Source organism: Pteropus vampyrus, unplaced genomic scaffold, assembly GCF_000151845.1.
Source record: "Pteropus vampyrus isolate Shadow unplaced genomic scaffold, Pvam_2.0 Scaffold113, whole genome shotgun sequence".
Lineage (NCBI taxonomy): Eukaryota > Metazoa > Chordata > Mammalia > Chiroptera > Pteropodidae > Pteropus > Pteropus vampyrus.
In genome coordinates, this window is record NW_011888894.1 from 1,262,687 (window position 1) to 1,276,425 (window position 13,739).

At 30.9% G+C, this 13,739-nt stretch overlaps 1 protein-coding gene across 4 annotated transcripts in view; it reads right to left on the reverse strand.

The window, feature by feature from the left end:
* ZNF638 (zinc finger protein 638) overlaps positions 1 to 13,739 on the reverse strand; it is a 77,782-nt gene that overhangs the window by 17,377 nt on the left and 46,666 nt on the right. For 3 of the 4 annotated variants that reach the window (XM_011365548.2, XM_023533822.1, XM_011365546.2), the window contains 10 exons: positions 11,329 to 11,379; positions 9,334 to 9,405; positions 8,432 to 8,518; positions 8,083 to 8,151; positions 7,662 to 7,702; positions 6,171 to 6,302; positions 4,246 to 4,374; positions 2,931 to 2,972; positions 2,304 to 2,438; positions 1,198 to 1,323 (listed from right to left, as the gene is read on the reverse strand). In XM_011365548.2, coding sequence (XP_011363850.1) covers positions 1,198 to 1,323; positions 2,304 to 2,438; positions 2,931 to 2,972; positions 4,246 to 4,374; positions 6,171 to 6,302; positions 7,662 to 7,702; positions 8,083 to 8,151; positions 8,432 to 8,518; positions 9,334 to 9,405; positions 11,329 to 11,379 — 884 coding nt within the window. The remainder of the gene's footprint in view (positions 1 to 1,197; positions 1,324 to 2,303; positions 2,439 to 2,930; positions 2,973 to 4,245; positions 4,375 to 6,170; positions 6,303 to 7,661; positions 7,703 to 8,082; positions 8,152 to 8,431; positions 8,519 to 9,333; positions 9,406 to 11,328; positions 11,380 to 13,739) is intronic. The other variant, XM_011365547.2, reaches the window with a different exon arrangement.

The window sequence follows — 13,739 nt, forward strand, 5'->3', positions numbered from 1 at the left end:
CTATTTCCTAGCTTGGGCTTTCATTCTCATATGGAACATTATAATATCTTGAAATAAGTCTACCTGACTCTACTATCTATTTATCACTTATTGAATGGATATAATAGACACTATGTGACATGCTCAAGATCACAAGGCTAGCTTATCAGTGGTGTAGCTAAAACTTTTACAATAAGCAAAATGGGGTCTCCAATTGCATAAGGTGTAAGAATAAGGTTCTGAGTAAGGGCTTGGGAAGTAAATTATCAATTCAGGTAGAGGTTTTATGTAATTTTTACTTGTTTCATTGTCTTTCAGTCTAAGAATCTGGGACCATATTTCTGGAAGAAAAATTTCTGTATAGTCAGTGTTTATTATAATTCTGAACTGAGCTGAACAAAGTAGTAACTTGAAAAATATCGAAAACAATTTTAAAAAATATAATATTCTGTTGAGGAAAAAAAGGCAAAAACCTAATTTTTCCCTGAAATTACCAGGTTAAACAACTCCCTCAATTTGTGCTTATATCAGTACCTACCACGATGCATTTACTTATAGGTGCTCTATTTAATTTTGTTTTAATGATGGAATTTTCTTTTTCTTGAGCTAGCAAAAGATTTTTGGCAGATTAACAAATAAAAAATGTGCAGATACCAAATACAAGCTCCACTGTTTACCAGCTGCTATTGTGATACAATGAAACAGAGAAAACATAAGTTTGAATTTCATTCTTTCAAAGGTGGACTATTCATAGTTTCACATATGTATTATTACTATATAAGAACCTGTAAAAGCTTATATCTTATTCAAGGAGAGTTTATAATAAATATGATTTAAAGAAATAAAAGAATAAACAAACTCCTTTCTACTAAGATGAATCCAAAATAGACTCAAAGTAGTCTCCGCATTCTGGAGACAATCATGTTACATATATGGAATCACTATACCTTATGTCCAAAATAAGACTTATGCTACATTTTTCAAAATTACCTCAATTTATTCTCAAATTTATACTGTTCCATAAAACATAAAAATTAAAAGTGATTGTAAAACTAATTTTTAAATAAAAGAATATCCAAACTCAGTACCAGTTTGATTATTGCCCAAGAATAAACCCTTAAAAATTACTGTCATAGTACATCTTCCAGCTTTGGGAGAATGACCTTCAAGCTTTCTTCATTTTATAAAAGCACAAAAGTTGATACAAAGAAATCTTACCTCTGATGAGTCCATCTTTGGAGATAATGTGCAGGTCAATACATGGTCACCTATGTTCTGCGGATTTTGTTTCAGAAAGTTGTACATTAACTGTGCAGATTCAGGACTCTCTAACTGAAGAATTGCCTTTGGAGACAATAAAAAAATATAAATAGTTCTTTAAAAAAATGAAAAATAGGATTGTCATATGATTCAGCAATTCTACTTTTTGGTATATAGCCAAAAAGATTGAAAGTAGGGACTCAAACAGATTATTTGTACACCCATGTTCATACCAGCATTATTCACAACAGCCAGAAGTTGATGGCAACACAAGACTCCATCAACAAATGAGTGGAGAAACAAAATGTGGTACATGTACACAATGGAATATTATTCAGCCCTAGAAAAGAAGGAAATTCTGATATACGCTACAACACATGCTAGAAGACATTATGCTAAGTAAAATATGCTAGTAAAATATATTAGATACCAAGAGTATTCAGATTCATAGAGACAGAAAATAGAATGGTATAATGGTGGTTGCCAGGGGCTAAGAAGAGGGGGAATGGGAAATTATTGTTTAGTGGATAGAGTTTCAGTTTGGAAAGATGAAACAAGTTCTTAAGATGGATAGTGGTGATGATTGTACAACAATGTAAATGTACACTGAACTGACACTTAAACATAGTTAAATGGTAAATTTTCTTATATATATTACCAAAATAAGTGTTTTAATTTTAAAAGAATGAATATTTTTTTGAGACTAATAAGTGATTACAAAGGTAAGGTTAATCCTTATTTCAAGTAAACAATAAGAAAATAGCCTTAAAATGCTGCAAAGTCAAGGCAAAATTGAAAAGGACGGTACGTATCTTTTTAAAACAGGAGAATTAAAGATGTCTAAAGCAGCAGTCCCCAACCATTCTGGTACCAGGGACTGGTGCTCCTATGAGAATCTAATGCTTGATGATTTGAGGTGGAGCTGAGGTGGTGATGGTAGCCCTGGGGAGTGGCAGCAAATATAAATGAAGTTTCACTCACTAGCCTGCTGTGCGGCCCGGTTCCCAGAGGTTTGGGGACCTGCTCTACAGAACATATAGCTAAAATAGGAAGAACCTTGTTACCTTGTTTTTATTACTCATGAATACATGGTGATCCACTTTTCCAAAGTGAAGTCCAATACAAAGTACACACTGAAGTCCATCTTCTGGTAAGTTATCAATATGTACAAATTGATTGTAAATTTTATCTATATTTGCCTGTAGTTTTTTAGAGACAGCATAGAAAAAGAAAAACACAGCTGAAGTATCAAACTATAAAACACAGATTAATAGTTATTTAATTTTTCAGAGGTCGTCAAGTGATGTCCTCTCTGAAGACTAAGAAAATGACTATGTGGGTGAAGATAGTGAAGTCTTAGTTTTAGATGTGAGTAATCAGTGAATCGATACAATAAAACAAGATGGGTATTCTTACTTCTATCAACATAATATTTATTAGAAATATCCTCAGACAGGTATTGACTATTTGGCCACTAAATATGGCTCCAATATTTGGAAGATATTTCACATCAAGGACTACCGTCGCTCTGTATTTATTTTACCAAGAGAAGACCCATCTGAAATCTTCCTTATCTCAGTATTTTAAAATTAGTACTAAGGTTTCTTTTAATTTCTAACAGGTGAACAAATAAACAACCAATGTTTCTATCAATTAAACAAGTATACAAAAGCACTTAATGCAAAACTCACCTCTGGGTCATTTTCTTTAATCAAGGTTGTAAATATAGCTTCCTAGAAAAGCAAAATAGATCAAGGTTGAAGGTATAAGGTCTTTCTAAATTATATATTTAATTTGTCAGGATTTATAATAAAATAACTATAAGAATAACCATTGAGCACTATTTCCTAAAATGAAGTCAGCAAAAGTACAGTTCCTTTAAAAATCTTTCCCTCTTCCTAAACAAGCTATATAAGTCCTACCCTACCTATACAACGTAGTTTATCCTATTCTCCTAAGCACATTAAAGATTAATAAGGCGGTACCATTTAGGGTAGTACACTCAAAATTCATATACAAGGAATAAGAGATTTAATTTAACAGCCAGTAAGAGAATTCAAATTATAAAACAAAACATTAACTAAGCAAAGTAGGGGATGAGGAAAAACAGAGATGTAGGCTAGTAGAAAACAGCACACAGGGTATTAAGTGTACAGCAATTTGGTGCTGTTGAATTATTAAGAGGCCAAAAGTGGCACAAGACAAAGATGTCAAAGCTGGCAGAGGCTAGCTAATGGAAGGCTTACATGATAGGAAAGGAACTTTATCTTATGAGCCTATGAGTCTTGAATTTATTGTTCTCTTCAATACATGTATAAAACATGACATGTATAAAACAATCCCAGCAATTACATCACATTAAAGTATTTCTTAATGGAAGGCATTTTCAAATTACATGCATTTCTATCTTGCTCTAGAGATTCTAACATCTCTGCCTCATGCCAAGCCACTGACAATAAGCCACACAGAGACAATGAAAGGTTTCTAAATCAGTTGAATTTGAATAGATTTCAATTTCATGTTGTTTTCCTGACTTTGTGGAGCAAGGTTTTGAGGGAGACAAAACAGAAGGTAGAAATACAAAGAACTACTTTAGTAGGTGGTTTTAAGAGGTAAAGCAATGGTGGATGGCACGAACATGGAACTCCAGAAATATTTAGAATTTAAAAGAGACAAGGCCTAGTGATGAACTGTGTGTGAGACATGAGAGAAAAAATTAAAGATAACTTCTGGGATTCTAATTTGTGTGACAGAGAATGGCAGAGATAAGAATATAGACAGCAATATGGACAGTATTCTATATAAAGTAGTTTTTAACTTTTTTCCCAATCGAACATACACAGAGGACTGGATTCTCTCAATATGGAAGACTGTGGAGGGACCGAAAGAGGCTTCTTCACTGTCTGAGAGAAAACGTGAACCAAGGCAGAAAACTAGAAAAACATATGACTACAATAAATTTGGTTTAAAATTTAATAAAAATAATAGTAAGTCTGTTATATTTACCTCGTCTTTTACATTCATGTTTTCAGGAGCCATACTTATTGAGAGTTGATTTCCATCCATTGATATTGGGAAGCAGGTATAAAATTTTACCATAGAATCTGCAGATTTTCTATTTATTTCTATAATTGCCTTTTAAAACAAATTACAAAAAAGAAAAAATGTCTTCAGTTACTTTTTCTTGAAAAGATTTAATACTTAGGAGTCAAATGAATAACAGTAAATATTTTTAAGATTAAAAAAAGTGTTCCTCTGAAAGATGAAGCCAAAAGATTCAGAATATTACAATCATGAGCAAAAAATAATAAACGACTGAACTCATAAGGCAACACTAAAGAGAAAAATAGGAGGACATTCTAGTAAATGACCTTAAGGAAAATCTTATCACTTAGTACTTGGAGCGGTGTCTAGCATGTAGCAGATGTTTAACGAAAATTTGTTATGTAATAAACTTAATGATCAATAAAACATGAGCAATATAAGATGAAAGAACCACAGAAAGGTGAAATGACTGTCAAGTTATTTTTCGTTTTGCTGTTTTCATAGGTGTGAAATTGTAGCTCCATACATTTTGGTTTTAATTTTCATACCTGGGTAAGCAAAGAGGTTTGACAGTTAATGAGATGAAACTCTTCCATATTTGTTTATAGTTCTCCTTTTGAAAAATGAATTATCTTTATGTCATTTTCCATTTATTTACTGAAATTTCAAGTATCTTATAGCATGATGTGGAGATAAATGCCTTCACATTTTACACAAATATTTTATTTCCATTTTGTTTTCATGTTAAGTTTACAAATGTTTAAAATGTTTATATAATTAAATGATATTTTCCCAAATATCTAGTAAAGTATTAAATCTCCAAATAGTTAATAAATCTACTCAACTCTAATCAAAACTGGACAGATAATAATTTATATTTTCTGTATTTGGATTTTCCACTTAGTCTACCTACACACACACACACACACACACACACTTTGATAAATGATATAAAGTATGATTTGAATTACTTGTTCCCAGATTCCTACAATTTTTTATTTTGATGTACTGTCACATAAAAAATATTTTATATTAAAAAAATGCAATCCTTTTTATTCTTGTCTGTCTCTAAACATTGGAAATAATCTGCCTTTTAACAGCTTTACTGAAATATAATTTATACATCTGGTGCACCTGTTTAAGTGTACAATTCGAAGGTTTTTAGTATATTTACAAAGTTATGCATTCAAATAATCTACTTTTAACATAATGCGAAACTGCATAACTCACACTAACTTCTTCTTCTACTGTTTAAGCACAATGACTTCGATTACTATCAAACACATATCCTACTCTACTCTCAAAGATCTCTAGTGATCGCCAACAATTTTCTATTTTAAGAATACAACCTCCCGCCACTCTCCTGTCATTTCCACTATTTAAACTTTCCTGTAATCTCATCTTCTGTAAAATACCTTCCACACTAGTTCGTTAACAATACATTTTCTTTTGTTTTAAAATTACAAAAAACACATACTTATTATAGAACACTTATACATGTAAATAAACCAAGACTGTTCTAAGTACTGATGACATTAGTTTGAGTCTGAAAACGGTTACTTTCCATGTGAATACCATCGGTAAAACAGCAGAAATTACAGTAAAAAAGTGCTCTACAGAACTTCATAGGTCATTCAAAAAACTTTGTATTGACATATTAAAGATGGAAAACACTTTGTTTAATTAAAATTTGGAGCAAAACTTTGACACATTAGTAAGTCATTCTGATTAGAAGACTACAAAATAAAGGATATCTGAGTGCTATATTTTAAAAATTCCTTAGCTTAAAACAGCTTAATTATTCTGAGGTGCTATTTTTAAACCCTTTGTGAATTTAATGTTTTTCAAAATGTGTCTGCAGAGAAGAACAGCTATTAGCAACTCACCTTTTCATGAGATGATAAAATCAAAACATCTTTTATACCCCCAAACGGTTTTACTAGGTTGTAAACTTCTTCTATAGAATCTCCTTTATTTGGCAAATTAGAAATAAGTACCACACACATTTCCTCTGTTTCCTTCAAAACAAATTTAAGAATTGACATTAAAATTTCTTTAACTGCTTTTACATTTACTTAAGCTTACACTGCAGATCATAATGTATTTAAATTGCATTTAATATTAAATTGGAAGGCTGAGGCTGGTCTGAATCTCAAATTAAATACAAAACAAAGTGCAAATTTCCTCTCTTCAAGTACAGAGAATAATTTCAGTCATACTACCTGTCATTTAGTCAAGTGTCTTTCATTCTCTTTTTCAACCACTGTTTAAAAATAGGGTTAAAAAACACAAGTTTGCCTGTCTCCTCCTTTTCACATACTGTTGACATTTCAGTGCCTTAAAATGCTAACATTCCTAAGCTCCAAATCAGTACATATCCCTTTATCTTAATAAATAAAATAATCACTTTTAGGCAATATAAAAAAGCTAACCTAGTCTCTTAGGATCCTTACCCCATAACCCAATCTCCACTATAAAGTAAATACTTTCATTTCTGCATTCTCTTCTCTCAGATCTATTTTATTTTTCAAGATGACTCTCGTCAATGCCAATTTTTCCTTTAGTGGATGTCGGGAAATTCCCAAAGGTATACAACAGTAAATTTGGCAAGTTGTGACTTTTATTTTGATAAAAAGGCGGAAGTTATAATTTTCATAAACCACTTGAGAATGATTTTAACTAGTACATCAATTGTGATCATAAATGGTTCCTTCTTAAGTGCTTTAAGTGAATCTAAAATAATGTATTAGTGCTTTAAAATATTCTTCCTAAAACAAAATAGGAAGTAAGACATACTACTTGGAAAATGGATCTACTAGTCAAAAGAAAACTTATGCTTAGCACCTGAATGATCTGAAGATCTTAACCAGTAAAATCTAAATTAATGAGATTTAATATACTCATAATGACAGATATAGCCATGGGAAAACAATAAAGTAGACTTTATGTCCTTCAAATAAAACTGCAAACCCCACTCGCTCCTCTAAAAATACAAAGAAAAACTGGTATTCTAAATATCAAAATGTCTCTCATTTGCCTCAAGGGAAAAGAAAAAAGGTTTCACAAAATTCTACTGGTTCTAATTTGACAGCTTGTTGTCTACTCAAAAAGCCATATACTTTGGCCCAATATTTTGTTCTCAATGAAAAGTAATCTTCGAAAATATGTACATTTATAGGTATTCTGTTCCTAAATATTTATGATTTCCCTGCAGCTCAAGGTTCTTGAACTCCAACCATATTTTAAAAGTCACAAATAAATGGGGTTTTTCACGATGCCAAATCCCATACATTTTTTACATGGATTTATAGTTTAAAAAAAAGTTGTGTCAAAGTTTCTCAAGTTTTAAAAAAAATTAGCAAAATATAAAAACTGACCTTGTTAATTGTTTCATTTTCTGTGGCCACCAAAACAGCTTCTTAAGACACAAAACAAAATATAAATTCATGCAGACATATTTTATTTATCAAGATCCCACAATGTATTAAATACTAACTACATGAAAATGTATACAACTGACAAGGATAGAGAATTTAAGTAAGAAATAGCTACAGAAGTAACAGTGACCTTTAAATAATACATTTAGTTTTACTCCTTCTGAGAACAAAATCAAGAGAGAGGACCAATATCTGAATGATATTCTTAATTTCATTTAGGCATGACCTTGGTGTATCTCTCTCTCTCTCTCTCTCTCTCACACACACACACACACACACACGACACATAAAATTAAATATTTTCTTAAAATTTTAATTTTACATATTTAAACATAACAAAATAAAACTTCTATTGGCCTACCTGAAATAGTTTCTTTAGCATTATTTTCAGTGGCTTTGACTTCCCCACCGGTCTTTATTTCAGAGTTTGCTGCATGAAATAGTCTGCTTTAATAGTCTTAAAAAACACACTAATATAATTAAACTAATGAATCTAAAACAGAAACTTAAGCTAGTTTATTTTGTCACTTCAAGTCTCCTTAGGCTGACCTGATTTAAGTCAAAGCTAATACAAGTTTCTCTTTGAAAAATAAAATAATCTCTTTGAAGATTTCTAAGCAATAATTTCAAAATATACCTCAAAAGTACACCGAGATGATCTAATGAAAAAAAAAAAAAAAAGGCATTAAATGACAGCATTTCCAGCTTACCCAGTACAGCCACAGGTTTACTGGTATCTTTGTTTTTGACAACGCCCGCCTTTTTGACATCTAGAGACTTCTTTCCAATAGATTTTCCTGTTAAAAGTAAAATTGAACCATTACTCTAAAGGGTTTGTTTGGTCATTTGGTATGTTCCATACTAATATATTAGTAATCAAGTAGTTCGACTTTATTATAAAAGAAGTTTTTTCCTAAAGATTTATTTCCGTTTATTTTAATATCTATTTACCAATAAGCTTAAAAACAAATTTAAACTGAGATACAATTTTTGTTGATGGCTATTCATGAGACAGAAATTTAATCCTCAAGTGACAGAAGCACATTATAATCACACACAAAAATATCTTATTTTATAATTTCTACAAAAGTTCTTTAAAATTACATTTGTGTATTGAAAAAATAGTAATATAAACAGATAATGTTACTGTTAACATGTCATATTTATTTAAAATAGTGTTTCATTTCTTTAGAAAGGAAATACATTCTTTTAACACAGAAAGGAAAAATCTTCTTTATAGTAACAAACCAGAAGAATTGTACAAGCTAGGGAAGATAATATGAAGTGACAACACTAAAAAAATGAGGAAAATAAAGACAATAATTTGTAGGGGGGAAGTGGCAGAACAGCCTGGGATTCATTATATAGCTGCCAAAAATGTTTCCAACATAAAAAGGTATCCACAGTGGTAGTCCTGTTGAATCCAAAGAACCAGAAAGTCCTGGATGTTTCAGGTTTTAAATATCAAAGAAGTATCTACTAAACTTTCTAAGATGTTATTAGGTACTACAAATTATATAAATTTAAAGCTTATCTTTGACATATTTATTATATTTTTTAAAGACAAATTAAGAATATACTTAATAAAACCTCACCTTCTCGACAATCTTACCTGTTTTGATTGAAGCTTTATTACCTTTAGCAGCTACTGTTACAACAGATTTTACAGAACCTGCCGATTTCCCTAAATCACAAAAGCTGTAGTTAAAATTTATTTTACTATTATCAACAATCCCCAAACAACCTCACAAAGAATTTAAGAGCGACAAGCTAACTTGAAACAAAAAAGAGTGCCAGGCTATGTTTTATTCTAAACATAAAATGCTATCATCTTAAAGCTGCACAAGTCATTTTCAAAATTTAGCAATGTGTCTTCAGGAAGAAAAACATGACTGAAATAAGAATTCACTTCCCCACTGCAGTACTTAAAAATGGCATTCAGGTAAGTTAAGTAAATTTCTGAATGTGTGGATCAACTAGAAGCAAAATTATTAACTGCATGGATATAAAAATAATCCCATGTAGCTTTTAATGGTTCCAAAAGCAGTACTATCTAGGGTCTCCCAGACCATGCTGTCTTGGCTCCCTGCTGACTGAAAGAGTTCAAGAACACCTACATCATGGTCAGGCCACATAAAGATTGCTTTGACTCATTCCTAGTGGGCCTTATCCAAAAAGGACTACTTATGTAGCTCTGATCCTTCTTTTTACATATGCATATATTACTGGTACTTATTTTCCAAGATGATGTTTATAAAGACTGTAATCATCGAAGTGTCACTGAAGAGATCACCAGAGGCCAAAACACTTTCCATTCAGAGAACAAGAGAGTTAGCTCTGAAAATAGGATTTGTAACAACTAGCAAGGTAGTATGAGGAAAAAGCCTGGAAAAGAAGTCAGTAGGTCAAGTTGAATTCGAAGTTGTGAATATGTGGGGCATTAATGGATTTCTGTGCACGTTTTCCCATTTATAAACAAAGGTAGTAACTGCCATAATTATCTAATGGGGACCCTGTGAGAATATGATCATGCTTTGAAAAGTTATCATACTAACAAAAAGAATTACTGATATGCAAAAAATCAACTGAAATATTTTAAAATCCACCATTTATATCCAAAGACAGATCCTAATCTTTGCTCAAAAAAGAGTAATACCAATCCTTATTAAGTGACTAGTTAACTTGTCACTTAACTAGTCATTTCTTAGTCATCCCCGAGTTTTGTCATATTGCAGTAGCCTGAGTTCCAATGAACCTTTAAATCATTTTTTCCCCTTATCTCTGTGTTACTACCACAAATCAATTCATTTTACTACGTCTAGCTGAGGACCAGAACTGAAGGAAAAAAATATCTACAATTGATTTTCATCAGTTGAAGGGGTGGCTAGAGGCTTTAGCCCTCAAATCTCCAGTGACTCCTATAAACTTATTATTAAAGTAGTATCAAACTGTTTGCTAAATAAATGTATCTTCAAAACAAGTTTTCTAGCCATCCCTGATTCCCTGATCAGATTACTGCTTCTAAGAAACTATTGTTTGAAAATTCTGGCTGTCACTAACAATGGTATTTGCTGGTTCAGCTTCCTTCCCTTTCTACCATTATAGGGAAGAATTTAATGCACTGATCTCTATCCACTTAAGAAGATGACCCTGATTTAACAGGAACTTAAAAGAAATAGAAGGGAAAACAGAAAGGAAGATAATGCCAAAGAGAAAACTAAAAATTACTTTAAAACCCCTATAGCCCATAAAAACTGCAGAGAAAATAATTTGCTATAAATTTATCAGGACTATTTTATAAATGAAAGTAAACAGGTAGAAGACCTCAATAAAAGAGAAAGAGGGAAATATCTCTGATATCCATCATGAGAAATAGTTTCCCAGTTAAATTATCTTAGTTTGACAATTAAAACAAAGAACATTATTTACTAAATCTCCCTTCTTACAATTTTTAGATGACTATAAATTTCAAAGATTAGTTAGAATACACTCAGTATACCATGTCACATGAAATCCAACACTGCTGCTACATATTTATGTAATTTTAAGATAACTAATGTCTAAAGTCCTAATTAAAAAAACAAAAACAAAAACAAAAAACACATACCTGAAGATTTATTCACTTTGGCTACAGATGTCTTGGATTGTCCAGTTTTGGCTAAAATAACAAGAAAAATATATCAATAACACATTACAAACAACATCATTTAGATTTAGAAAAGAGCTAACTTGGCAATGATTTTGAAAAAACACTGCAAAAAACACCTCTATACTCATCTTTGTAACTATAGGTAAATTTGTGGACATAGATTTGCTGACTCAAAAGGCATAGATATAAATTTTAACAATTAACATTAAATTGTCCTTCAGAAAGGTTGTACCAATTATTCTTCTCATTAATAATATGTAAGAGCGGGGCTTCCCTATTTTCACACACAGTGACAGAAGTTATTAATCACTCCAATCTGAGAAACTGCTAAGACTTAATTTTTAATTACAAGTAAAGTCTTGTCAATTTTCATATGACAATTTTCATATGACGTAATTTCTCTCTCTGTGATATGCCTAGTCTTAATATTTGCCAATTTATCTTTTAGACTGTGAGGTTTTATTTATTAGAGGTCTTCATATATTAGGAAAATTAGTCTATATTACACATTAACAATTTTTAAAAGTTATACGAAATACTCATACAAAAACTTTATAGTCAAATGTCTTCCTGATAGAGGATGTCCTCACTCTGAAACTTAAAAGAACAAACAAAAAAAAACCTTCACATTTTCTTTCGATACTTTACTATCTTATGTATAACATTAAATCTTTAATCCATCTGTAATTTATTTTGATATTATAAATGCTTTACTTTTACTAAGTGGCTAATGAATAATTGATCCTTTTCCCACTAATATGAAACATTACCATAATGATTAACTGATATTCTGTAGATTTGGGGCAATATTTCTTCTGCTTACTGATCATCTATTTGTCCAAGTATATGAAACTATTCTGAATCTTTAACTTTGTAATATATTTTAATACCTATTAATGCTAGTCTGTCCTAATTACTCTTCCTTTGCAGAATTTTCCTGTCTATTCTGTTTATTTTTTCATGTATAAACTGTAAAATCAGCTTATATGATAAAAAATCTTATTGATGTTTTACTAAGTTCATAATCTTTTTAAGAAAAAAGGCAGATTCTAATGGTAGGGCTTTCATTCAAAAATGAGCTGTTTTCTCATTTAATCTCTCATCTTATTTTATGCCTCTTAGTAGTATTTTAAAGTTTTCTTTTCACAGCTTTACTTTATTATTATAAAAGGAATATTTTAATAAATTACATATTAGTTATTCTTTTTATATAACAAAGCATTTGAAATCTTGTAGTAATTTAGAGCAGATGGCTAATTATATTTAACAGCATTATAATATTCTCTTGGTTCTTCCATACATACCTGAGTTTCCCATCATACATATTTAATTGCAAATAATAATGTTGTATCCTACTTTTCAATTTTTATTCCTCTTGACTTATAGTGCACTGGCTAGTAGCTATTAGTTTTAGAATATTTATATAAACTCATAGAGGTGATGGTGAGTATTCCTTGTTTTGTTCCCAGCCTTAATGAAAATGTTTCTACTGTTTCACTATGCTGGCTTCTGACTTGGTGTGCATGTTTCTATGTATATAAATAAAGGTACAGTTACACACATACTGTCATATTAAGAAGGTAGTTGTCTACTTTAAGAATTATTTTTAATGCTAGGAGTGAATGTTGAACTTTACCAAATATCTATTGCAGCATTTATCTAGATGAACAGACTAATTTTGAAGGATCTTTATATTTCTGATATGACCCTCTTGGGCACAATATATTATTCCTTTAATGTGCTGTCAGTTACTATATGCTAATATTTTACTTAAAAATGTTACATCAGTATATTCATAAGTGAAATTGTTCTACAGTTTTAATTTACTATAATAGCTTTATCAACATTTAAAGATTTTCCTTTAACTTTTACATTTGAGAAAATGGTAAATTCACAGTTTTAAGAACTGGGAGATCCCATATACCCTTCACCCAGTTTCCCCTAATGATAATATTTTGCATAACTGTAGTACAATATCACAAATAGGAAATTAATATTGACACCATCTACCAATATTCAAATTCCCCCAGTTTTACATGTACCAATGTGTAGTTTTATGAAATTTTGTCATATACTTGAACACCAGTCAAAATACGGAACAGTTCCATCACAAGGATCTTTCCTACTACCCATTTATAGCAGCAGCCAGCTCCTTCCTTCCCCTGCAACTAGTGTTCTCTACTTCTATAATTTTATCATTTCAAGAATGTTACGTAAATGGAAGCTTACAGTATAGTTTTTTTGATTTATAATTTTTGATTTTTTTTTAACTTTTATTTTTCAGTTAGAGTTGACATTAGGTCGATTTGTTTTTCACTCAGTATAATTCCTCTATGATCCATCCAAGTTGCTGTGTGTATCAATAATTC